This window comes from Blennius ocellaris (assembly GCF_963422515.1).
Source record: "Blennius ocellaris genome assembly, chromosome: 19".
In the NCBI taxonomy this organism is placed as follows: Eukaryota; Metazoa; Chordata; class Actinopteri; order Blenniiformes; family Blenniidae; genus Blennius; species Blennius ocellaris.
The window spans coordinates 10,442,815-10,469,154 of NC_137668.1; the positions used below are offsets into that span (position 1 = coordinate 10,442,815).

The 26,340-nt window shown below is 42.0% G+C and overlaps 1 protein-coding gene across 1 annotated transcript in view; it reads left to right on the forward strand.

The window, feature by feature from the left end:
• Window positions 1-10,933: 10,933 nt before the first annotated feature.
• Window positions 10,934-26,340, forward strand: part of kcnb2b (potassium voltage-gated channel subfamily B member 2b) — a gene marked incomplete at both ends in the record, with an annotated part of 85,992 nt that continues 70,585 nt past the window's right edge. Inside the window, one exon of the mRNA XM_080515151.1 lies at window positions 10,934-11,518. Coding sequence (XP_080371277.1) covers window positions 10,934-11,518 — 585 coding nt within the window. The remainder of the gene's footprint in view (window positions 11,519-26,340) is intronic.

Below are 26,340 nucleotides of genomic sequence, written 5' to 3' on the forward strand. Positions count from 1 at the left end.
CAAGCATCTGAAAGTAAAAAGCTCAGGATCCGGTAAGATAAAAGGCATTGGTTAGACTGAAAGCAACTGAGGTAGCCTGCCTTAGATTTACAGAGGCAAGAAAAAAGCCTTATTGACTCGTCCTGATGGCTAAGTATATTGAAGAACGGGGCAGTAAACAACAGTGTGTAAAACTCATGACGTGCACCACACCAATAATAAACCACTCTCGGAAAAACATTTAACGTGGGACGAAAGACAAATGGACTGGCATTATATAGCATGACAGAGGTATTCTGAACCCTCGCCCAAGAACTCTTATTTTGTGTTTTTACCAGTTTCTTTTTTAAGACATATAAACATAGTTTCCATTAGATCATAGGGCTCTATTGCAGTTGTTCCTGGCCAGGATTATGGGGCACTCTTGGTAGGGGTCCCCCATAGATCACTGGGGGAGGCCTGAGGCTTTCACCGCTCTGATGTCGAAGATCATAGGATGCTTTCCAGCACTGAGCCTGGGAAACTGTATGTAAGAGTGGCGTGCCATCCTGCGTTTGGCTTTAGCTAATTCAAGATTGGAAAGGAGGTATGCAGCCTTTTCTAGAGGCAATGTGGAAGGTGCTTCATGGAGAACAGGTTGGGGACCACTTATCAGCTGTTTCAAAGGAAACTGTTGAATTAGAATTAAACTAGAAACTCAGTAATGCAATTTGTTTTGTTTGTTTTGTTTATTAAAAAAACCACATTGTTAATGGATTTCAAAAATAGCATAGGGGAATGTTGCATTGCACTAATCTAACCTGGACATCTCCTTTTGGTTTTTTTATTGAGTTTGAATTAAGAGAAATGGAAAGTCATAAAGAGGTATCTAATCCATGCAAATGGGCAGAAACAAGCCGGATGTGTAAAGGCATAAAGATGAGTATGGCAGACACCTTCTCTGAGGTGCTTCTCTAAGAAGAACATTTTCTTCACAAGGCATCATTTCACAGCCATCTTTTATATCTTTGTCCACAGCATGTTCAAACCCTAGAGAGAACTGCACATTATCTATCAGCCGTCTTCATTCAAGTACTTTGTGCATGATATACTTTCTTCTCTGGACTGTTATTACCTGCGAAGTTGTTTGATTAAACACTTTTAATTAGGATTTCCTCTTCAGCGCTGCTCGTTTGAGGTTTGCTGAATTGCTGAGAATCTCCCGACTGTATTACAAGTCTTAAACTCACTGATTAAAATATCCAATAATGACTGTTTTGTGAAAGTGATAAAGAAATTTAACTAAACAGAATATTTCACTGTTATAAAACATTATTGTACTCATAGGACTGGATTTAAATGCACAATTATGTTCAGGTAAAAGTTACTCAGTTTCTCTTTCTGATGGAGCAAAATGAGTAAAAGAAAGGTTTGATGTGCAAAAATACTACCAAAAATGGTCAGATAAAATCCAATATTAAGTCAAGTATGAAAAGAAAACAATTTTAATGAGTATAGATTTGTAATTATAAACTTAGGCTGACCTTTATTTACAGATAGTTGCCTGTGAATGTTAATTTCTTTTTTGTTTAAAAAGCTCATAGAAAGTTCATTTATCAGGAAAAGACAGCCCCCTCCACCCCCAGTCCCGCACCCTCACCTCCACCACCACTATATTTCTGCTCTGCTAAAAACTTAAAGATGAAGGCAGAATCTGGTGAAATCTGACAAACGCAATCTCTCTCACCAACAGTTGAAAGCAGGAGTCTTCAAAATAGCACAGACGGTCAGTCTCACCAGTCTGGATTCCAGAGAGTGCTATATGATGGATTTCTTTGACATGTTCAAATCATATTTTGACATCCTCAGAGTGGACACAGCCTCCGGGCCCGCTGTGATGTCTGGCGCTCCCCCAAGGGCCTCATGGACCCCGAGGTGTAGAACAACTGGTTTAGGACTTGGTTTGTAGTCAGAAAATGTTGGCTGACAAAATCAGTTGTATAACAGAAATTCAGAAATTCAATATGCAGCATACCGCGCTGGGTTTAAGTGGTTTATATAATTGAAAAAAATGGCAAATTACAGAGCTAAAAGGTAACTGGACACACTTTTAATTCACATGTCACATATGTGGGTTTTAAACACTTTACCATCTATCATCATTATTTTGGACCCAAATACAAAATAATTGCAATTTGTAAATTATTGTCATCGAACAGTGAGTTGTGTAATGGCATCTTGTGTAACAATGTGATAACTGAATAATATAAAATAGCTGAAAAATTGTTCACTGTAATAATTCACCAAAGTGACTGCCGTGGCTTTGGAAGCCGAGACAACGGAGGATCAATTTCAGCTACCTGTTATTGTATTGGCAGTGCAATGACAGCATTCTCTGGCGCATCATGGTGGTTTGGCCATAAAGCACTTCTGCTGGTGTGTATTTATTGTGTTTGTATAGGACATTTGGAGTCGCTAATTGACCTCAAACATATGTTTTTATTACTATGAGAAGCAACCGGAGTATATGGAGACAACCTGCGCGGGGGGAAACATGCAAACTCTATATAGGATGATCCCCAACTGGAGACAAACTGTACAAAGTTATATTTTGATTTTCGTTATGGCAGTGATTAGTTTGCGCTGCACACACAAGTAGTTCCGGCCACTCATATTAGTTTGGTTTGATTTGTAAACACATGACGCAAGTCTTTGAGGGGAAGGGAAACTTGAAAGCAGGCTTTCTGCACAGCACCATGTGTCCTCCTTTTCTTTATGCTCTGGGTCAGGGGCTATGAAACATACAGGGGGATCAGGGGATCGCCTTCTGTCAAGGACAGGAACCAAGATCAGCTGCAGTGACCTCTTTAATAGAATGGTTTAAATTAGAAAGCACTTCCCAGGAGCATGTTCTCGAGTGCATCAAGAGCGACGTCATCTCCAGCAGTTAGCATTATCTTTAAAGTTCATAAATGTAACCTTGGAGGACATGAGCAAGATGAAATGATATCACACCATCACTGGGTGTTGACAGGGATTGAACATACCTCTGGTGTACTTGCAGGTCTTGTGACTTGATGTAGCAAATGCAAATATTCAAGGTTATTTGTCGCCTATACACTCACACACACACAAACGTGCACGCACATACACGCCAACACAGACGTGTTGGCTGGGATGATGAGGGGATTAGATGTGAATGCAATACCATCTTCTATACTTAAACCCGCAAACAGTTCACTGCAGACCAATACCCTCCACCAGACCACAGACGCACGTCAGCAGGTAAACAACAGGAAAGAAGATAGGACCACGTCACCTGCCCAGTTTGACCTGGACACACCGGCAACGTGCGTCCACTCACAACTTCAGTTAGCCTCATTTGTAACCATTTGTCACCTTGTCCTGTTCGTAGCAGGGTGCAGGGCGTGCACAGAAACATGCACATACATGCAATTAAGCATTGAACTAACATGAGATCAACACGTGAAAGATTAATGATGGTTTAAATACAAATGTGAAAATGGAAAAAGGACTAGTAAATCAGGGTAATTTCAGGTTTTTAAGGTTGTCTCTGTCACTAAACGTAACTTGATTAATTTAATACTTAAAACTTATTCAGACACAACATATACTGTAACCAGGTAAGTATTTTATCAACATAGCAAGAGGGAATGTCTCTTTTTTGGCTCACGCTTCAGTAAAGTGCTTCTTTTATATTTCCCTTCTTGTTAGATAAAACCTATTTTGATGACACTGCTTAATAAGACTCATTGGTATGACTTTAGACAGTTTTGCAATTAAAACTATATTAACTTAAAGCCAGTTTCGTCTGAGAGATAGTTTGCTATTTCATTTAAACACAGTGAATTTATTAAAGCAAAACCCTGTCTCCTCTCACTTCACTGTTCATTTGTGGAAGTATTTCCCCCGACATGTTTTCCCTCGCAGGAGCAGACAAGTTTTGGTTTCCTGACCAAATGATTAATCTCTCACATTATATTGCAGGGGGACTCATAACACCGCAACACTACCTGTGGACCCAATTACACAACTGACAACAGTATCAATGCAACTCTCTGACTTATGGCTGGATAAGCCGTGTTCCCTTTGTCTTACATCACTAAAAGTAGGACAACAGGGAGGCTGCATTGATTACCAGCATCACTGCATGCAGCTGATGATGGTGCAATAGTGTCACCCAGCAGAAGGTTTATTTTAGATTTATGCAGGAGCAGACAATGAAAGTAAATGCAGCATATTTCATATTGTGAATGGCGTAGGAGACAATTATGTTTCAGGCAAGGTGGACAGCAAATGACACTTTGAGCTTTAAAAGATGAACACAAGTCAGTTTGAGAAATGGTCCGTTCTAACTAATCTGCCCGCGACAACACAAGTGACTTCATTGCTATTCGTGACATGGTCTCTCCTCCTTGTCTTTCACGTCAGTGTACAACAATCAGTGATCACTGGAACACGCTGGAGGTGCCACACCTGCCCTGATTACAAAAATGCTTACTCCCATAAGACGACTCTCCGCGATAGTAGCGGGTCAAATTACCAGCCGGGGTGTTTTTGTGGCAATTAGACCAAGTGCATTATATTCACATTATCATGCTGCCACAAGCACTTTGGGTAAAGGTGTAGCGCGGAGCATCCTGTCTGCCCCGTGCAGCGGCATCATCCACACTGATGAATGCTGATGAGTATGGTGCAAACTCCTGAAATTCGGAGGTTACACCGGAGCTCTGCTGCAAAGGATGTGGCTTTGTGTGCTCGGTAAACAGTGACGCTGAGGTGCACAAGTCAAAAACAGAGCACTGCATTCTACGTGTGCAGCTCCCTGTCTGCTCATGGCTGCCTGTGTGCGGCACAGTGTGTGTTGGGCCGTGCTGGACAACATGATTGCGAGAGCAATTGACCAGCAGTTGGACCAGACAGCCAAAAATTAATACATAAACAAAACAGCACCCATTCAATTAGTGATCCATGGCCTTGGTTGTATTATGCAAACACGCAACCAAGAGGACGGAGACGTAATCAATCATGTTTGTTTGTCCACAGCGACCGGCGGTACAATAGAAAATGCAGAAACGTGAACAAGCCCATGGACACACAAAAAAGAACTTGTTTTCTTTAAAGATTGATTTTTATTTATTTATGTTTTTTTTTTAGCAGACCCTTGTTCTCTTTGATTGATAGGTGTATTACGTGACAATAAACACGGGGACATGCAGAGGGAGACGACACACTGCAAAGGTCTTTGGTTGGACTTGAACCAGGATCCGGTGACTCCACATTCACAAGGTACAGACTTGGACTGTTAATTCCTGAGAGGCACTCCAAATGCTACAGTAGTAATTTGCACAAGCAAACAACGAGGCATGCTCATTGTGTTGTGTGTATTTTTGACACGTTTAGATGCTGTTGGCAGCATAAGAGGTGAACAGGTGTGTTTGCCGGGATGAATGAAGACATGACATAGATTAATGACTGGACTCCACAGCAGACCATTATATTGAAGGCCACTGCTGCCCACTGTGGGTGGGTGGGCGGTTGGTTGTATGGACCTTGACATGGCCAGCAGCTAAAAATAGCCAAAGAGAATAAACAGGCTGCTGCCATGGCGTCTTTCCTCCCTCTTATTGACAAAAAAACGTGCACACACACTTACACGTGCTGCACTATAGCTTGCCACCACTGTACTTACAAACTCATCAAGCTCACATGGCCTCACATGGACCAAACACAACTTTGACTGTGGCAGAATAAATAACATCTTTGAAAATTGCATTAAGTCCAAGCCATTAAAATATCATGGGAGCAGAAAGCAGAGTGGGAGAGAGAGCAGATACATTTGATCAACCTTGGCCAAGTCTTGTTTTTCTTCTCTTCACAAGTATTCATATCTACGGCGGTGTACTATAAATAGGAGGGTGTATCACGTTGATTGAATGCTTATTATTCTAATTCAAGTGGATGTGACTTTTGCTCTCCCACTCCTGCAGAAGCTGACAGTAAATTACAGCATCCATTTGTCTCTTTCCTTTCTCTTCCACTGTCTTTGCCACCACACACAGACCCGTTTCACATGCAAGGCGGCATTCTCCTTCGGTTAAATTGGCTCCGCTTTTATGACGGAAAATTTATTTAGGTTTACGATCTGATGCAATGCAGTCATTTTAGAGCCCAATGCTCTGAATTATTCTTATTGGGGAGCTTAAAGTGAACTGGGCACGCTGGTCTTTGGAATAAGTGTGATGATTGGATGATGATGATGTGTCTCTCTTATGTGCTGACAACGTCACGGGCAGAAGCTGTGGGGTGCAGGAGTGTCCACGGTGTTGTTTGGATGATAGAATGGACACGTTTTATGACAAATTGAGAGGGGAAAATGCGGCAGGCAGTGACAGCTCAGGGATGAGGCAGCCGGTGCAGTCAGTCAACTCTTTTTGGTCTGAGATTGATGAGACTATGCTTACAATGAGAAAAGCTGGAGGTGGCTGTAATACCGGGCAGTGATGAACTCCCTTGCTTTCAACTTCTACCTCCTTTTATTGTCTTTCATGCACGGAATACACATTTTGGACACCTCCATGACTGCCAGGCTGGGGGAAACATTCTGATAAGTGGAGACACCAGAGGTTAATTAAAAGTGAAATCAATTATTCAGTCATACGGTGCAGCCACACCAGTTAAATCCAAGTCTAACCGGCTCTGTGACCCAAACTGTTTCTTCAGCATGGTGCCACAATTTGGGTTTCTATGGCAACAACCCACACAAGCACACATGCCCACATAGTGCACAGGAATTTAAAAGAAAAAAAAAAAAAAAACCTCTTCAACCTCATCTCTATGAAAAACCATTTTATAGTCATTGCAACCTGCTAGAAATTTTGTAATTATAGATATCAAGCTGGTAACTGGAGTTATTCCACCCACGTGGTGGAACTGAGGCCGGCTCCATCTCCCTGGAGTACCCATGCATGCAGGTGGTGTTAGCAAAGACCTGGAAGCGTCAACTGCTCTGCATTGCATTACATGGAGCTGTGGCCACACCGCTCTTGCATTGCTTGGCTATTTTGGACCAACGCTGCTGCTGTTACCTCGCACACCATGACTCACGAGAAAACCGATTGGCCGCCTGCTTGATAATAATAATTAATGGAAAGGGACACAGTCAATTAGCCCTCATCATTTCTCTGCACCCCTAAGTAATTAACAACTCTGTCATCAGCAGTTTTCCTTGTCACCAGGAAACTATTTTACATCTGTAGATTAAGGGTCATGAAGAGGAGTGAAATTAACGTCACAATGATGTCAAGAAAAGTTTAAATTGCACGTATGGCCACACAATGAATAGACATAGATCAGCTCTAATATTACGCAAAAGCCTTTCAAGACTTGAATCCACTAGACCTCTGATGATGTGATGTGGTATCAAGCATTAGGATATTAGCAATAAAGTCTTGACACTCTTCCCGGTTCACTGCTTTTCCTTTCTTGGAACGGTTTTGATGCATAATGACCACTGCAGACTGCGAACACTCTACAGAGCTGCACTTTTTAGAGATGCTCTTACCCAGTTGTCCAGTCATCTCATTTCTGTTCATGAAAGTTGTACAAATCCTTATGCCTGCCCTTTGTTCTGCTTCTCACACATCAACTTTGAGGACAAAGTGTTCACTTGCTGATTAATAAATCCCACCCACTAACAGGTGCCATGATGAGAATTAATCAGTGTGATTCACTTCATCCCTCAGTGGTCATAATTTTATAGCTGATCAGTATTAAAAGTCAAAAATATCTGTTTCTTATTTAAGACCCGGGTTGCATATATTAACATAAGACTTTAAAGCATCTTGCCATATCCAAATTAAATTTGCATGTTTGAACGAGCTCAAGTGTTAGGCAGGCGAAGTGCTGAAGTCACATCCTGATCCAGCCCATATGCGACTGCTGTAAAGAGAGCGTCTATGAAATCTGCATGTTTCGAAATACGAGGAGTACCAGAGCCGCTGACCTTCAAACTGGAGCGACCGAAACAGTTAAGACATAGTGCACATGGACATGAGGGCTTTGTTTCATCAATGCGGCAATATTGATCACTCGTCACTGGAAGGAAGGAACATGGCAAGGAAATCAATTACACATATGCGGTGTATAATCAAATTTCTAGAAAAGTGTCGAGCTAAGGGAAATGTCCGTCTGACACATATGTGGGCTTCTATGGGAAAATATCATTGCAGCACTCAAAGCTCCTCATACTCAGTGAGAGAGAGGGAGAGAGACGGAGAGAGGGGAGACGAAAATGGCCCGGCAGTAACGATCTGAGGATAATAAGGAATACATAATTTAATATCTGTATTTATTCATTTCAGACCAGGGGAATGGGTAGATCATTACATATTGATAACTAATAGATAAGATGGGGTTTGATTACTTGGAGGCTTTTAGGTGTATGTGCCTGAAGTCATATTGCTCACTGAAACAAGATTTAAAGAAAACAAAAAAGGTCAGGCCACCTTCTTGTCATTTGCAGATTGAATTACTTGCTGTGGGTCAAGTGAAGCATCTTAATGGTTGGCTATTTGTTACCTTTGAGGATTTAGCTCTTTTACATGTAATTGGAAGCAGGCATCATGTAGGTGCTGGAGTGGGCGGATGAACGCAATTACCTATGCACTCTGACAAGGAGCTACATCTAATATGATTAGTCCCTGGTTGGCTTTTCCTAAAGATGCTTCACAGTAATGTAAAGCAGTTGTTGCTCACCTTACTTGGGATCCCATTGGAGACGTGTTCTGGGGCTCTCAAAATTCAATTTGCACATATCAAAACCCCATCAGATCAAATAAACTCTAAACCCCCAAAACATCAAGCAGGCCTGAGACTTTGCCTTCTCAAAGGATGTCAAAATTGGATTTGCACTTTTTAAAGAAAACCATAACTTTTTCAAGTCTGCAGTAGATCTGTGCTGTTTTATGTTGGTGAGTGTGTCTGCAAACATTTTGGAAAATCAGATGTCAAAGTGAAACTCCACAGCCTTTTATGACAGCTTATAGAAGGAGTCGAAGTGGAAAATGTTGGTAACGACAACAAATATAAGATTTAATAACGGATGTAGCATTTGAGAGTGAGTTCACTCAGTTTAAAGTCATCTATAAGAAATCGCCCACCAGTAAAATATATGTTAATTTGTGAGATTTATTTTTGTGAAACACGGATGGAAAATGGTCTGCGGGCAATAAGAACAGCCTTAAATTACTATCCATTCTGGAATCGAATAGAAATCCATGTCTTCATTTCACTGCAGAGTTTTCCAAACATAATAATAATAATAATAATAATAATAATAATCTAGAGTCCAGATTCGGTGTTCTCCTCAGTGATGTGGTGCAGCCCGTGTGCGCCCCTCCACTCCTCCTCGTGTAGTGTGCGGCGGGACGCTCCGCAGCGCAGCGCAGCGCAGCGCGCTCATCCCGCTCCTTCCTTCCCGTTGGCTTTTTACGCGCTTGACGTCCGCAGCCACGCTGATTCAGTGATTCAGATGGAGGCGCAGGACTCTTTCTCCCACTGTTTCGATGGCGAAACGGCACAGCTCCGGTCCCAGTGATCGCATTTAGAGGAAGACGCTGCAGCTTAGTTTCTTTTCCATCTACTTCATTTTTTTTTTTTTTATTTTTTTTTTACAACAAAATGTGGGACGCGTGTCCTCTGCGCGGCGTCCACGGAGTGCTCCGTCCGGTCGTGGCCGCTTGACTAAAGGGGGATCCCGGCTCCCTTTTTCCATCTCCTACTCCCTTAGAAACAAGAGGAGTTTGCATGCAAAAGGTGGTTTATCACGGCAAGGTAAGAGTGGGTCTTTTGTGGTGATTTTCACACTACTTTTGACAGAGTCGGGACCGGATTACACATTGTTTAGACTGATTAACAATGACGGCAGCTGCAGTGTGAAGATATCAAAATCTTACTTGAGGCAAATACGTTGTTTTTTAACAGGTAACCTGGCGTATTAAAGCAAACATTCAGCACGCATAGAGTATATTTTACACATTGACGTTGAATTCCGCCATACACACATTCATTATTTTATTTGGATGGTTAAATTAGCTGTCTTGAAGTAATTTCTGTATCTGAAGTATGATGCAGTGCTTTATGTCAGTGTAATTAAAAACTGTTGCATTCAGCATATCAAATTGGGCTTTATTTTTAATCGTCTACTATAATTGTTTATTAAAAGTCGTACAATTACAACTTTCTTTGAATAAACTATACTTTCATTTTCAAAAGAGACAATGTACTCAAATTGAAATTGATCAGCAGTTGTTGACTAAGAGTTATATTTGACAAGGGATTAATTATGTGGCTATTTCACAATGACAAGTTGGGATTGAGACTTGACAGAGATTGCTGTCAACATGCTCCCTGCATCCGTAAAGCACTTGAATGGATTTCGAGCCTTCTTTGACCGTTTCACCGCAGGGCTGTGCAGAAAGTGGTGCTCCAGGCAGAACTTCACTGCCTCGACACAATGCAACAGAACTGGAGTGGAGTGCAAAGCAAAGCAAAGCAGCCATATTGACTGTTAAAACAAAACCATTGATCCTGCCCAACACCATCTTAGAAATGTGATGAAAGGGATCAATAAAGTTGCACAGCTGATACTATTTTGATCTGGCGAAATTAAGTAACAGGTGACTGTCACTTGAGGAGAGTGGATGTATTTTCCAACACAGAGAATGCATACTATTGTATTATACCCGTCTCTGATATTAAAGATGATTCAACGAATGTGTCATCAGTTGTCCAGTCATCTCACAAACTGTTTGTTTGTTTTCTCAGCCATGGAGGGACTTGCCTAAAGAGGATCCAACATAGTTGAAACATTTCAGACTTTTTTTTTTCTCCATTTTATTTATTTTTTGATTGTCATTGCAACAACTTACTAGAGGGATAATTTTACATCATCATGGCAGAGAAGCTTGGACCAGGGGGGCTGAAGTCCAACAATGCCCGAACAGCTCCCTCACTGCCCCCAGAGCCCATCGACATCATTCGCACCAAAGCTCGTTCTCGCAGGGTCCGCCTTAACGTCGGGGGTCTGAACCACGAGGTCCTGTGGCGGACCCTGGACCGGTTACCCAGGACCCGGCTCGGCAAGCTGCGAGAGTGCAACACCCACGAGTCCCTGATGGAGGTCTGCGACGACTACAGCTTGAACGAGAACGAGTACTTCTTCGACCGGCACCCGGGGGCTTTCACCTCCATCCTGAACTTTTACCGAACGGGCAAGTTGCACATGATGGAGGAGATGTGCGCCCTCTCCTTCGGCCAGGAGTTGGACTACTGGGGGATCGACGAGATCTACCTGGAGTCCTGCTGCCAGGCCCGTTACCACCAGAAGAAGGAGCAGATGAACGAGGAGCTGCGGAGGGAGGCAGAAACACTGAGGGATAGAGAGGGTGAGGGAGAGTTTGATAACACCTGCTGCCCAGACAAGAGGAAGAAACTGTGGGATCTCCTGGAGAAGCCCAGCTCCTCCATGGCTGCCAAGGTAGGGATCTGAATGTGGAAGTGCGATCACACCACCTCCATCTCACATTTCCCGTCCACATTCATCGCTGAACACTCTGCTTGGATCATAGCACATCGCCGGCATGCTTACTAAAGGCCGAATTCCATCTGTAAAGAAATACACACGAGTTCATCTATTTGAATTTTAGGAGTAGCAACAGTTGGTAAGGGTAATTACATTTGGTGAAAGATACAGTCTTTTTGGTAACTGTCTCTTTGGGTGCAACGATAGAAATGTTAAAAAAAACAAAAACATGAATGAAAGTAGCAAATCCACTCTTATCCGATTGGAGTTACGTCGGTGGGTTTTGATAGACGCACGCAGGAAACACTGCAGGAGAGCTCCTTTTGCTCCATGGGCTTTGACAAAATAATTTGTGGGTGAGTCAGTCTTTCTTTGCTCAGAGAAAGTATGTCAGGTCTGTCATTGACTTGTGACACGTCACGTCACTAAGAGGGAGCAGTACCAGCCCCTTCTCCCCTGTAGCTCTATTATGTGTCTTACTCACTGATTGGATTTGCTTCCTCATGGGCCTGACGGTGAGTCAGGGAATTAAAAGAGACTGATGTCAAGAGTTTGTTGCAGGTGTATTGATGGACAACATTCTTTTTATTTATGTATTTATTTACTTTAGCCCTGTACTATTTTTACTCCCAAACACCTTTATTTGATTTAATTGAGGGATGAATGTAGTTTCTCCCTCCCACGTACTACATGTTTAGAAAACTGCTGGATCAGTCACAATCATACCCTGGATGATCAACGTAAATCCTGCAGACAAAAGATGACTGTGTAGCAATGTCACGGTTGTCTCTGGCAAAATGATGACATCTCTTTCAGCTCCGCCCCCACCTCCTCATTGCAACGCCGCTCTGACTCAGTCCTCAATTAGGTAGGTCAGCCTTGATGAAATCCAATCACTGGTCATTTACGTTGAGTTTCCATTGTCCTGATCTCATCATCCAGCAGTGTAGGGTAGGGCTGGATAGGATTATATTCCATGTCAGAGGATCATAAACACAGGAACCTGTGTGCGTCCGAGCGCGTCCAGAGCAAGATCCTCTCAGTGTCAAATACAGCTCCTGTCCATGTCGCATGGTCCTCAGCTCCGTTACCTTTAAATTAAAATACAACAAAGCAGTGTTTTTTGTCCCCCTCTTCATTTGCATGATACTAAAATTAAAGTGCAGTATTTCAATTTAAATCGGCAACAAAAAGCACAATAGGTTCAGCCCCCTTCTCGGTAACAACCCTGTCCAGCCTGTTTTTTTCCTGAATAAACTAGTGATTTGTGATTGACAACGTCCCTCCCTCAGCTTGATAACTGCATTCAACCTTTGCAGGGAAGCTGTAGCTCACATGAATCAATTATAAGTAGACTGCCAATATCTAATTTAAGGGAAACTCGGGTGACAGCAGTGGGGTAATTTGATACGGTGTGTGATATTTAAAGTGATTTACTCCCCAATACCGTGCCTTTATTCTCCAGATACATTCTCCGTATTGCTGACATGTACATTATTGTGTGGGGAAGCCTGTGAAACCTTAAAGGGAAATTATACCTTAATTCAAATTGCAATGACTTTCTGCTGAGTGCTTTGCGAGGGAAAACTTGATGGTGGCTCAGCTTTGTAATCTCAGCGAGGTTATCCACAGCCGAGAGTACATTTGGAAAATAGCCTACCAGGACTTTCCAATTGTCAGATGGCTGCTCCCTGAGGTCAGGGAAGCCTTTTATTGGGCGCACATCGTGTTCATCTGAAAGCCCTTGACCAAGGAAATACCATTACAAGGCCACGCTTTTATACACTTTTATACAAAGCCACTTTGTCAAATGCAGTGTCAAAACTTTCTAACATAGGCATAATTTCTCTGTCTTTTTCTGTTACGCAGCCTTTTGCAGATATTGAATCTGCTGCAATGTGCCACATATTGCCCCCTATGCCCTTAAATAAAGGTTAAGTGTGAGAGGTCTGCCCTTTTCAACGAGGGTCAATCAAGCTAGGATTTCATTCATCATCACCAGCCGTGGCAAAGCTTCGGGAGTCCTGACGAAACAGCACACACACAGAGACGGAGCAGACACTGCACCAAAAACCATAAAGCAGTGGAGACGTGCAGCCACATGTAAAGTAACAAAGGTGGAGGGGAAAGATAGTGGCAGAGGAAAGCCCCACGAGAGAGAGGGAGAGTGATGTAAGAGATGCAGTCATGTAAGTTACGCCTCAGGATGCTGAGCTGGATCTCTGCAAACCTTTCTCAATGAATTATGAATGAAATGGTCAAAACAAAGAGGACTGGGCTAAATGCAGTGGCTTCACAGTGTGACTGTGTGACTTCTGGTTCACTGCCCCGTCGTCAAAGGTGGAGCGGGGGGTATTTGTGTTTCGGGTGCCAGCAGGTGCTTTTTGGCTTGTCGCAGGTGAGAGTCTGGGGGGGGAAGTGAGAGTTTCAGGCCGCAACAAGTTAGTGTGTGTGTTTTGTAGTTTTTCTTCAATGCAATTTCTCAAAATACAATTCTTTAAAAACAGATTTCCTTTGGAGTAGATATCGCTACTGGTAAGCGTTTTGAGATGAAAGTACTCTGAGAAAGTATTGGATGGTCTTTCCATGGTTTCCTTACTGTGGGCTATTCTTTTTGTATTAATCCAGAACATGTCAGACATTGTTCCTGCAGGATTTTGTGCCACCCTGATCTATTTTGTTTACAATGAGCCACGGGTGTAGTTGTTCAGCAAATATTATTTGCTTACCACGGACTCACGCAAGGGAGGCCTCGTCCAAGCTGCTGGATTACTGAATTACAGTGACGCTTGCTTTAATACTTCCCTTTCTAAATGTATTTCACCAAGACCAATTCTGGTGTTTGTAACTTGGAAACACACTTTGTAACCTTCCTATGTTTTTCCACGCGAAGTGTCTTTTGTCAGTGAGACGAGAAATGTGATTAGACGTGTTGAGAAAAACACCACCGTATGCAGAAAGTGTGCAATAAATATTGGGACCTTACTGGATGTTTGCTACACTGCTCGTGATTTAATGTGAGCCTCCACATTAAAATATGAGTCAGGCAGTCTTCCTGGTACCATAAATACATTCTATTAGGTGTGACATGGATGCCTACAGAACTCGGTTTCGGTAATATGCAAGAGCATCAACCGTTCTTTTAATCTTACACTCCTCTAATGCAGCATTTCTAAATAAACCCTCAGAAAATTAACAATGCATAATGAAATATTACAACCTCAATATGCCCCCGACTCTGAGATAGGAACGTGTTGCCTGTGAGGTTTTCTTTGGAGTCCATTCGGAGTGGGCATCCCCAGAAAATAATGGCAGAGGAGTCGGAGCGTTTTAATGAGATCAATGTTTCTTCTTGCCAGACGTCGGGTAGGGCTTTCTATTCCCCCACCCGCCCTGCTCAGAGAGCCACACACACACACACACACACACACACACACACACACACACACACACACACACACACACACACACACACACACACACACACACACACACACACACACACACACCCATGTCCAGCTCTATGCTTGCTCTTAATATGGATGTGCACCATTACTCTCCCTTTTATCTAATAAGCTAGGTCTAGCTAGTGGGAATGGCTAAGCAGTGCAGAGCCGCAGCCTTTTGCTGTTTGGTCCTCCCACGCTCACAAGCAGCCAAAGTCAGTCCAACACACACGCACACACACACACACACACTGTTGATGGCGGCGGCACAGTGTGAGGGAGCTGCAGCAGAACCGGGCACAGTAACATGCATTTCCAATGCCAGCCTTTGTGAATGTCACCGTTGTCATAATCATCCGTCTTAAATGCTGTGCAGCAGCAAACGCACAATACTCACTGCTGATTTGCTTTTCGCTGGCTCATTGATAGAATCGCCCACCGTGTGGATGTGTGACACAGCCAAAGTGACAATGTTAATGTATAGCTTTAAGTCTGACATGAACAAATTCAATCAGCAGGCTGTTGTGCTGTAACTTCATACCACTTGGAGCGGCCTATTGTTTCAGATCACTGCAGACAGCCTCTTACTTTCCATCCATCTGTTGGCTTCCAGGCTTTTACAGCACTATGGCAAACCTCTGGTCTGTCTGTGTATTGATGTAGTTTCTGACAGTGGCTGGAAAGAGAGAGAGGGTGGTGAAGGCGTTAAGTCAGCGTGAGGTCAAATGTTTTGTAACAGTTCGTACCCCCAGGTCAAATTAAAACGGCAGGTCTGCTACCTGCAATTCTGACTTTTATGATTACATTTTAGACTCTGTATGAACTGCAGTCGGTCTTTAGATGGTTAAATCAATAAGCACTAGCATTTTATGGAGGAAATACTCTCAGCTTGTTTGACAAATTGATTTTAGTTCATTTTTGATCATTTTGTAAAAAGCCTGATGCCTGGTTACTGACCTTGACCCTTAAAATCAATCCATGTTTTCTCTGTTCTGTCTCCACGTATGTTTTAAAAGCCATCATGTTTAAAGATATTTCTCCAATAACAGCTGACTCCAAACTGGGGCAGCTGTTGTTGAACCACATCAATGTATCTGGCTCTCAGGAAGTTATACCGCTGCAACACAGGAGACGAGTTTGTCATTTCGGTGGAGCGCTCCTCCCCTTCTAGTGCCTGCAGCCTCCCATTTACATAAGCCTTCCATCAGGACTGGCATTTAGGCACGAGCACCTAAATCCTCTTTACCCCGCGATCATAATCAGATAAGGGAGAACCCCCCCTAGATTATAGGTGACATGAGTTCTTATGGTGCATGCATCGGAAGAGGCAGCAGCATTTATCATCGGCAGTGATCCAGTAGGCACGTTAACCCAGTGTTGACTTTTCCTTCAATCGCCCACCACATGAGGATTACCTACAGCTGTGATCAGTTCTGCGATGATTTGGTGAGGCTCAAAAAGTTTATTAAAAATACTGGTGTGCAGGGGATAATGAAAACTTAGCAGTGGCTCCAGATCTAACAAGCAGCACTTCTCTGAGACCAATCGAGCCCAAATGCCATGAACAACATAATTTAATGCAAAATACATCAGCCAAAGTTAAGTATATAAATAATGATGTGCATTAAACTGGATTCAATAAGTCCACACTGAATGTGTTAAAGTTGCTCGTCCTGCTCAATTTATGATCTCAAAATACATATGTTTGATGTGTTTTGTCATTCCTGGTGGTGATGTCGCTTTAATCACTTCACTTCAATGAGGAATACTTCAGAAAAGGGGAATTCCTGAACCAGTAAGAGGGTGTAGTGTTAACATCCCTTCATGCAAAATTAACTCTATCAGATAATAACAGTATTGTATAGCATTTGATTTCAAGTTATACATGGTGAAAGTTTGATTGGTTTTTCCAATTTTCAATTGATATTATTAGATATAAATGATATTTTTCATTTACAATTATTTTGATTAGTCTATTGAAAAGATTTGAAACATTTGTAAAAGTTTTGTTATTAAAAAATTATTTATTGTATATACAGTCAATTCTGACCAATCGAGAAGAATGTCCTCATATGGACACCAAACTGCACTCCCGCTGTAAGCAGTAGCTAGTGCACTCCCCACTCTCCACAGTTTTGGTATTTATAGTTGCGTTTCTAAGCAGCAAATATCAACTTTCATAACAATAGCTTTGCATATTGGATTTATTTCATATAGGTGTGAGATGAGGCACTGTATGCAAAACTTCTCAAATCACGTGAGGGGGTTTAACAGTGAACTTATTCACATTTAAATCAGTGAATTGACACTCATGCTGTTTGATTTCAGACTGTGGCGCTGATGGTTCACAGTGTGTACATGGAAAACAATTCTCATGGGGAATACCATATCAGCAGTTCATCACATAAAACATTTATTTATACTAAATGCAGTGTAATTTAGCTTGTGTCCCACTGTTATAAGGCTAACTTGATCCCAGCAGAGATAGCTCAGGGTCACAATAAAGAACAGGGGGAGTTTAGGACACTGCAGCTTCTCACTGATCACTCTCAAACTTTTTATTCATGAGTTTCCCTTGCAGAGCTGAAGAGACCACTTGAAATGTTGGAAAAGAGAGGAAGGCACATTTTGAGCTCTACATCACAGCATACATTCATACCCATATGTTCTTTTTCTTTTCTTTTCTTTTCTTTGCATTGGTTTAGCTTTTCACAAACATCCCAACTGCTCTGTCTTTTTCGTCATGATTACCAGTGGGACTTCGCATGCGGAGGAATTAGCCTGGATGCAGTTCAGTGGCCACGGGGTCCCAAAAGAACCCACTGGGCTGTCTTCAGGCTTATTGTACTTGACCATGCACGTAGTTATTCATGAATGGAGACATCATTAAGTGAAACTCACAAGGCAGGACTAAACCTCACTATGTTATCCACACAATTTAAGTCGTAGAGACGGGGAAAAAAGAGTAACGGGCAACAGTGTGAACAGAGGAACTTCAGAGGAGCCAGGAAAACTCCCTTTGGCACACATCTAGAGCATAAACTATATGACCAATACAAGCCGAGGCTAATGAGTGGCCAGATGGTGTGGGAAGCCTGATGGCTGAAGCCTCATTAGTAATTGTACTGCTGTCCCCAGAATACAGCCCCACATTTTCTAACTGAACAAGCCTGTAGTGAATACAGCTACAACTGGGGATCATTTTCATTACTGATTATTGACCTGACAGTCACTTTTGTAATTAATCATGCATTTGGTAAGACGTGGAGATGAGGTGGCGTTCTCAAATAGCTCCTTTTTACTCCACAAATAAATAAATAAATACAGGAATTACTGCGTTTCTTCTCAACTAAACGATGACTCAAAAAGAATTTGACATTTCTTTCACATTGAGTGAAAAGCATCATGTTTGATGTTTCCAAATCCAGTTTGAGCAGGCATATGCCAAGTATGTTTTCTTCTCCAACACACCTGACTCAAATAAATGAGAAGAAGGCAGGTTTACAGTTTTGCAGTTTCGGCCTGTCCTTTGACGACAGATAAGTTCTGATTATATCTCTGTGTGGCTTACAAACAGTACTCTTACATTAATATCAGTTCAATGAAGAGAAACATTATGCAGCCAAACTTTCTGCTGCACCTGTCTCTCCAACTTGCATAAAAACTTGTCCAACTCAGGGTCACGGAGAGCTGGAGGCGGTCCCAGCTCATTTTGTGCAAAGTCATGGCACAAACTGCACAGGTCACCAGTCCATCACGAAGTTTTACAGATTCATGTCACATATTTGGTAGCAGGTAGTAAACTTCATCGACTGCTAAAATCACACAGGTTGGAATAGCCATCAAGCTCACAAGGATCACAGTTGGAGAACACAGATATATCCTGAGTTTGCACTTTTAACGTGTAGAATAATTGTGACTGGAGAAAATAATTTATAACATGATTTGGTACATATGCTGCACATGCAATGTGGTGATCGAACATCATTTATTGCTCTGGTGTTTGCTCTCCGCCACTCTTTATCTTATTATGTTGGCTATTTTGTGCAAGGCAGATGATAGCGGTGCTTTCTAAAACTTACATTTTTAAAGCAGATGCTTTGTCTTTGTCATTCAATGTAAATGATGCCCAGAGACCAGTGAGTGTGCACACTGGTCTCTGGGCATCTCTGTGTCATATCATAACACTGAAACAATTAACAGAACAACAATACACTTTCTGCAGAGAACAATGATGTTTCTGTAGACCAGGGGTGTTAAAGTCATGTTAGTTTCATCCTGATTGACAATTGTTCTAAATTCTGTGTCTTTATTTTTTTTTAAAGCCAAACCAAACACTATATGAACAACATGAAAAAGTGCAACCTCAAATCCTCTTTGTTGAACTTCTCTTCAGACCTTCTTTGACTGTATGATTTCTGCACCCTTCAACCTTCATTATTCCACAAACTGATCTTCACAGTCAATATTTAATACTCTTGCTATTTTGCTAGTAACCAAGCAGTTGGCATTTACTGCCCCTTGCTGCAATCTGCTGTACAGTTGTCTCTTTTGTCTGCTAATCTTACTTAAACAGAACAACCTGCTGTGGCCAAATTACCGACAATCATTACTTTCCCAAGTCCCAGTCTCTGTCCCTGCCTCGCTTCTGCTCTTTCGGGACAAACATGAAAATTGCACCACAAAAAAAACAACCAGTGTGCAAAGCTGAATATGTTTGCAACGGAGAATTCATACAGCCGACATATTAAAATATCCAACACAAGGGTGACGGAAAAGCGTCAACCTTTGGAGTGGTTATTTCCAAATGGTTATTTACCATCAACAATTCTTGCTGTGGAAACCCGGACTTTACCAGACCATACTATTCCATTCCTGCACGTTTTATGTGGTGGAAACGAGGCTTTAGACAACTCTATTAGCAAGAACAGTGTGCTCATCATTGTTTAAAATCCTCAATAACAGCATTTTTCTTCTGATCGAATAAAAGATTTTCTTTGTTTTTGAACGCCAAAAACGTCAACAAAAGTGCAAAAGATGTTAAAGGTATACAGGAGGATTTTCAGGAATTTTAGGAAAGAACCGCCCTCTCCACCGTTTGAAAAAAATGCGCATGCGCAACGCTGTACCTGCTCCCGAGACGGAACGCCTACTAAAACGCGTGCGAGAGACATGCACGAGCCCAGTTCTCCTCGTGCACGCTCTGTTTACAAGTCACAAGTCGGCATCGCTCACATAAGCTCACTTTACAAGAAGATTTGCACCAGAGGGGGTGAAACTGTGTAAAAATGTCCGAGAATAATGCGTCGGGTCGGCCACCGGCTTGATGAGGACCGTGTGGAGTGAGCTGCGCGCAGGGACGAGCACGTACGACGGGCTTACGTCGTATATCACCATAATGATTGACAATTGGGGAGTAGTTATTTTGATGATCCACCCGGAAGAAGAAAATCCTCTACTATACCTTTAACAGATCTGGGGCCAAAAGAAGTTTCTGCTGTCTAAATGAGACGTAACTTGCATTGAAGGCTGGGAGTGGCTGTATGTAGAACAAGCATAGACGGGGGCCGTCAGTTTGAGTGACACCCTTGGTAAGAGGCTAATGTGTCCCTTCCTCCTTGTCTCTCCTCTTACCTCCTCCCCGCCCTCAACTCCTGCCCTCAACCGCAGCCTCCTGGGAAGTTGGTTTACTTGTCTGTTGCTGTTTTTCTTCCCCCTGGAAGGCCTCAGGAATACGGCGAGATGGAAAGAGGACAGGGGGCGAGAAAAGAGTCGTCATTCTAAATGCTTCGTACACCAGGTCTCTATTACGTGCTTCAGCAATCCCCCTCGTCACACACAGGCACACACTGTGTGCTCTCACCTCCGGGCCAGTCTTCCACATCTCTGCCCATGCAATAATACACACATCACGTTCTCAATAGATGCAGCACACAAACTGGTGCTCCCATTCGCGTCACAAACGCACACATACAGCTCTTTATCTGAAAACCTTCAAATATTGCTGAACCAGCTGCACCACATAATAAGTGGTGAGTATGTATATATATATTTACCATCTCCTCGCAAGCCTCCATACCTCTTATAACTCCTGAACAATTCCACTCTGTGCTTTTTGTTTGTTTCTGTGTTATTCGTCCACAGGGCGAAAGCTGAATTGTGGTTCTCCATTGCCGCTCCATCTTGGGAGCAGTGGCATGAAAGTGCATTGGTATTCATTGTGCTGCTTTTAGATCTGGCTCTTTATCAGCCATATTTATGATTTAACACCAGTGGTCGGAAGAGTGCTTCCTGACCGCCGGGCTCGTATGTCCACTTCCTGTGGTGTACCAGCACTGCAGTGCTGAGGTGACCTGCCATCGGCGCGATGAGGTGAACCCTGTGTGGGTTTACACAAAGTGCACAAACAATTCAGCCACCCTGAAAAGCTACTGACAGAAAAGAAAGCTTGTATTGCACATTAAGAACTCCTCACAAACGAATGGGATTTCCTCAGGAGCTCCTTCAGTCCTCCTCGAGCGAGCAAGCCCTAAGAGGCGCTTGAAAAAAAAAAAAAAAAAAAAAAAGAACGAAAGAGTGTGTAAGCAACTTCATTTTACTTGTTTCCTCGGAAATGCTGTGTTTGCATAGTTTCCATGGTGACCGTGGTGTGCCATGGTGACTTATCGACACCCAAGGAGCAATTCATCTCTATACAGGCTGTGTGAGAGGCAGAGCAGCTGGTACCTCAGCCCCCACAACCAACCCCAAATGCAAATCGAGGGGAAGCGTGTTTGCTTTACATTATCAGCACAGTTCATGTGTCATTGAGCGGAGCTCGTCCTCAAGCTGCATGATTCTCTTTCTTCCAAATGCGGTGTTTATTGGTGATTCTCTGTTTGTGTGTAATGTAACAAAAGCTTTGACGCTCCGTGCTGACACCCGGCATGATTTCCCATTGTGCAGTGTCGCTTTTAAATGACTTCACACCGTCATGTTTAGCACAGTGACTGCTGTGATGTGATGAGTGCAAAATACCATTCGCTTTAATTGCTCCAGGATGTAATCATTAGCTGCCCACCTCTCAAATTAACTGAAGTGAAGAGGAAGGCAGTAATATTAGTGCATGAAGAAGAAAAGACAAGTTTTTCAGGTCTCCTTTTTGTGGCCTGGCTCTCAGGGATGCTAACAGGGTCTCCAGAGTATCAGGGACTCGCTTTTACAGGATATAGGAGAGGTAATTAAAGTGATGTACAAGGTAAGGGAAACAGAGCAAATCAGTGGCAGGTTCAAAACAGCCGGAGCCACTTGTTAGCTATTGCCCCATGGATACTGAGTGACGAAGCAGAAACTCTTGTGATTGGGCAAAACATATGTCCTCCTCATCATCACCGCCTCCTCCTCCTTTCTCTCACCTTTATCTATTTCTGTCTTTTATCCCTATTTCTGCTGCACGGCTGCTGGACTGCTTCCAGATTTCCGTGCCGCCGTTCCCCGTTTCTCACTCTCGTGCTTTTTCTCTTGTATCATCGTGCTTTTGGCGTCACTGTGGGCAGCGCTGCCAGCTGTTTGCTGTCTCCCTGCACCCCAGGAAGTGACAGAAGAAATTATTTTATCACCCGCTTTTCCCGCCGTGTTCGTGAGCCTCCCACATCTTTTCCTGAAGGCACAGGATTGCCTCGCTGCTGACCATAGTAAATCTTCAAATGCTTGGGTATAAAGTCACGGTGTTGATCGTGTAAAGAGTTTACGCTCATATTTCCTCTTAAAATGTCCATGTAACGTTCATTCAAATTAAATCAAATCGATCAAAATGATGAAAACAGAACATGTCATGCCAAAAAGTCATTTCTGGTTGAATCCTTCACTTCCTTGTGTTTTTGTACATTATGAAATAAAAACAGCTGTTCAGATTCATTGGCTATAAAAAAAAGTCTAATTCATGCCAGTTAGATGCTTTTATGATTAGACATCTGCTGGGTCTTCACATATTATCTGCAACTGTTCCACTTTCTGTTTTCAATAAAAGCTTATTTTCAGAGTTCATTCATCTCCATGACATGTAGACTACAATAAATCCACTTTTAAAGTGTTTTCATTAAAATATTTAATCATTCCTCTTTCTGCTGTATCCTTTTTTTAAATTTTATTCATTGAAATAGCTTCCAAAAATGAAAAGAAAATATCTTGCAGTTAAAAGGCATCCCTGAAGCTCTTTGGCAAACTTTGCACATAAAGGCCCAGCTGTGGGGCTAAAGTGCCACTGCACCACCGTGAGGTTCATTTAATGTCCAATGATGTGGTTTCTTGACTTGTCTCGAGTCTCCCTGGAAAGTTTTCCTCTGTGTTGCTCGTTTTGCAAGCTGAGAACTTGAGGCATGGAGACTGGCCTTTAACTCTCTGGTGTGATCATAATCAGCTTACTGCCAACGCAGGAAAAGACCCGACTGGCCGGAAGGCACACGGGGACGAGAAGACACACAGATCATGTGGCCCATGTCGGTGTCGGCAAGCGGAGCCTCGGGCCAGAGGATCAGTGTGCAGCACACCTGAAAGGTCGCGCAGCCTTTTTGTTTTATTCTGGGTTGCAGGCGCTGACATGGATCTGTGCTCTCTGTGTAAAACCTCCCAAGTGTTGTCAGAGATACTTCAGCTCAGATTTTCTGTTTTTATGTGGTGCTGACAGCTCACCGAGGATCTGTCCTCCATCATTGCAGGATCAGGGAAGATTTGGGTCTTTTGGGTGTTGACATTTGGTGGAGGCTTTGCCAATCAATAAGGCGACACTCGGGTATTGACTGGTGTACTGAAAGACCCACATGTCTCATTTTCTGTCAGAGTTGGAGCAGTGGTTGGCATACACCTGTACTTGTGCTTCTGCACTCCAGTGTTTTTTGTGATATTTGCTGTTTCCTTCCCTCAGTGGCAGCCTATAAAGAATATTTACGTCCTGAGTCTCGTATTTTTTTTTCCCTTATCCTTACTTTCACAGCATCTTGTCTTCATGCAGATTTGTGATTCACCTTCTGTGACTCACCATTAAGTTGATTCTCTTTATACCCTTCTTTGATTATGCTCATCTCTTGTGTGAGATATACTTGTTCCCCTCTTTTTTCCCCTGCACTCCATCTTACCGTAGTGTCCTGTAATCTTTCACTCCACCTCCCAAATCGCTTGTTTCCTCTCAAAGTTCCGGAAAGAAAACAAGAAAAATGAACTGAGAAGGATTAGGGTGCTGCTGGGATCCTCCATGTGCTGTAAACATCTACTCAATTCTATCGCCTTCATTTTTACAAGATATTTGACGCTTTTGAAATTCCAGGTCAGAGCAAAAAAAATTTTATTCGAATATATGCAAGGAGGCTTTAGCATGAGCTCCCAGCTCTATGATCAGTGTGTACATATTTTTTGTAAGTCCAGCATGCGTTGGAAGTGTTCTGTCTGTTGGTGCTCTATGCTCTACTAGTTTTGAGACTGACCGCCATGTAATAAATAATTAAATTGCATGTTTATACTGCTTGTTCTGACAAAGCATCCTTTTCAAATCAAACCACTTAATTTAACTGAAAATTCCCATGACAGATTATGACAGTCTGTGCTTGAGTAAAGCATTTTACACATAGAACTACGACTTATGTATTTACTTCTTGCAGATAATAACAGTGGTACTCAAAACAATGTAAGTAATAATGCTTTTAGCATATTTTGTCATGTGAAAAGGAAATTGAATGCTGCCTCATACTGACTTTAAAATATTAGAATATTATTAGATTACAGTCGGTGGCATTTCAAAGAGCTCCTTCAGAAACTACAGTATTATTTGTGGGAAAGTCTGAAATAATTCTTCTCCATTTATAGTCATTACTTGATGTAAAGATGCGGTGTAAGGAAATTTGTATTATTCATTGGCAGGATTCTGATTGGTTGGCCTATGGTCCTGAATAATGTAAAACTCACGTAAATGGTTTCCAAAACTGCCTGATGGAGGGAAATTCTGAACTGGGAGGAAAGATGGATTTGCAGAAAAGTCTTGTTGGGTCAAGAAGCGGTCTGCCCTCTCATTTATTTATCTCAAGACTATTCTTCTACTATACATTTGCTGGACTTCACTTTTTGATTTTGATTTGTTTTTCTATCTTTGCTGCTACAACGATAAGACAAACCCACTGTAAGTCTGAGTTATATCTTACACTCTTACTGGAGCTGGCCGCTCTTTCTGGCACTGGTCCAATTAAAGATTTCTAAAGGATACTTGTTTTGTAATAAATCCCTCTTAAGCAGTGTGACAGTATCTAAAGGCCACCGAAGAGTGTGAACCCCCTTAGTTTCCTCATTCAGTTCCTATCTAATGAATAAGGTGTCTGAAAACAAATAACAATACTAATGTTGATGGATGACTGGTGAGACTCTTCCCTTTGTCACATTTTCACTGTTGCTATTCTTGTCTTTTTGAGTGGCTGTTTTCCCAACTGTGGCATTTATAGTCTTCTTCTATTCAAATAAAACAAATTCCTCATTTAAACTGCTTTAATATTGCATTTAAAGTAATTTTATGCGACAGCTAGAAATCATAAAATGTAGTATTTAAATGCATAACACTTGATGTGCTTAGAGGCCGATGTAATGAAAACTCATCTCTAAAAATACCAACAAAGCTGCCAGTTCTACTCCATTATAACACATGGAGCAAGAGTAAACAACAATCTGAGATTAAAACCTGAAAATCTAGTCTTACTTTTTCACGAGTTGGAGATTAGGAAGTCTCATTTAAACATATAGATGTAATATGAATGGGTAAAGGCTAATGCGGATTATAATGCAAAGCTTTAAATCAGGAAAAGCAGTGATTCATCCTCCCTCAGCTCCATGTTATTACTCCAATATGTATTTATTCCTTTTATTCACATATCACAGTGAATACATACTGTGGCCTTTAATCCTAATCTCAGCCATCACCTTGAGTAATTTACAAAATTTGGGAAATTTGAGTCAACTTTTAGCTCAGTAATCATAATAATCATTGTCGTTTTTCTTTGTTTTTGTGTTCCAGCACAATTGTTTTGTCTTTCTTGTAGCTTAACACAGTTTTATCCACAGAGATCACTTTATGCAGTTTACTGATTTGAGAGTGGTGAACTAAATATATTTAAAATACATCAATTGAAACGAGGCAAAGCTGTTGTTTGATCCTCCCACTCCTTGCACCTTACTTCTTTACTGATAAAGTTAGTCTATTAAGCAGTCTTTAGCACTAAAGATACAGGTGTCTACAGATATATCTGAGGAATAGTCACTTCAAAGTAACAAAAAATACAGATTTTATTTCAATTTTAATTTTGTACATTTTCATAT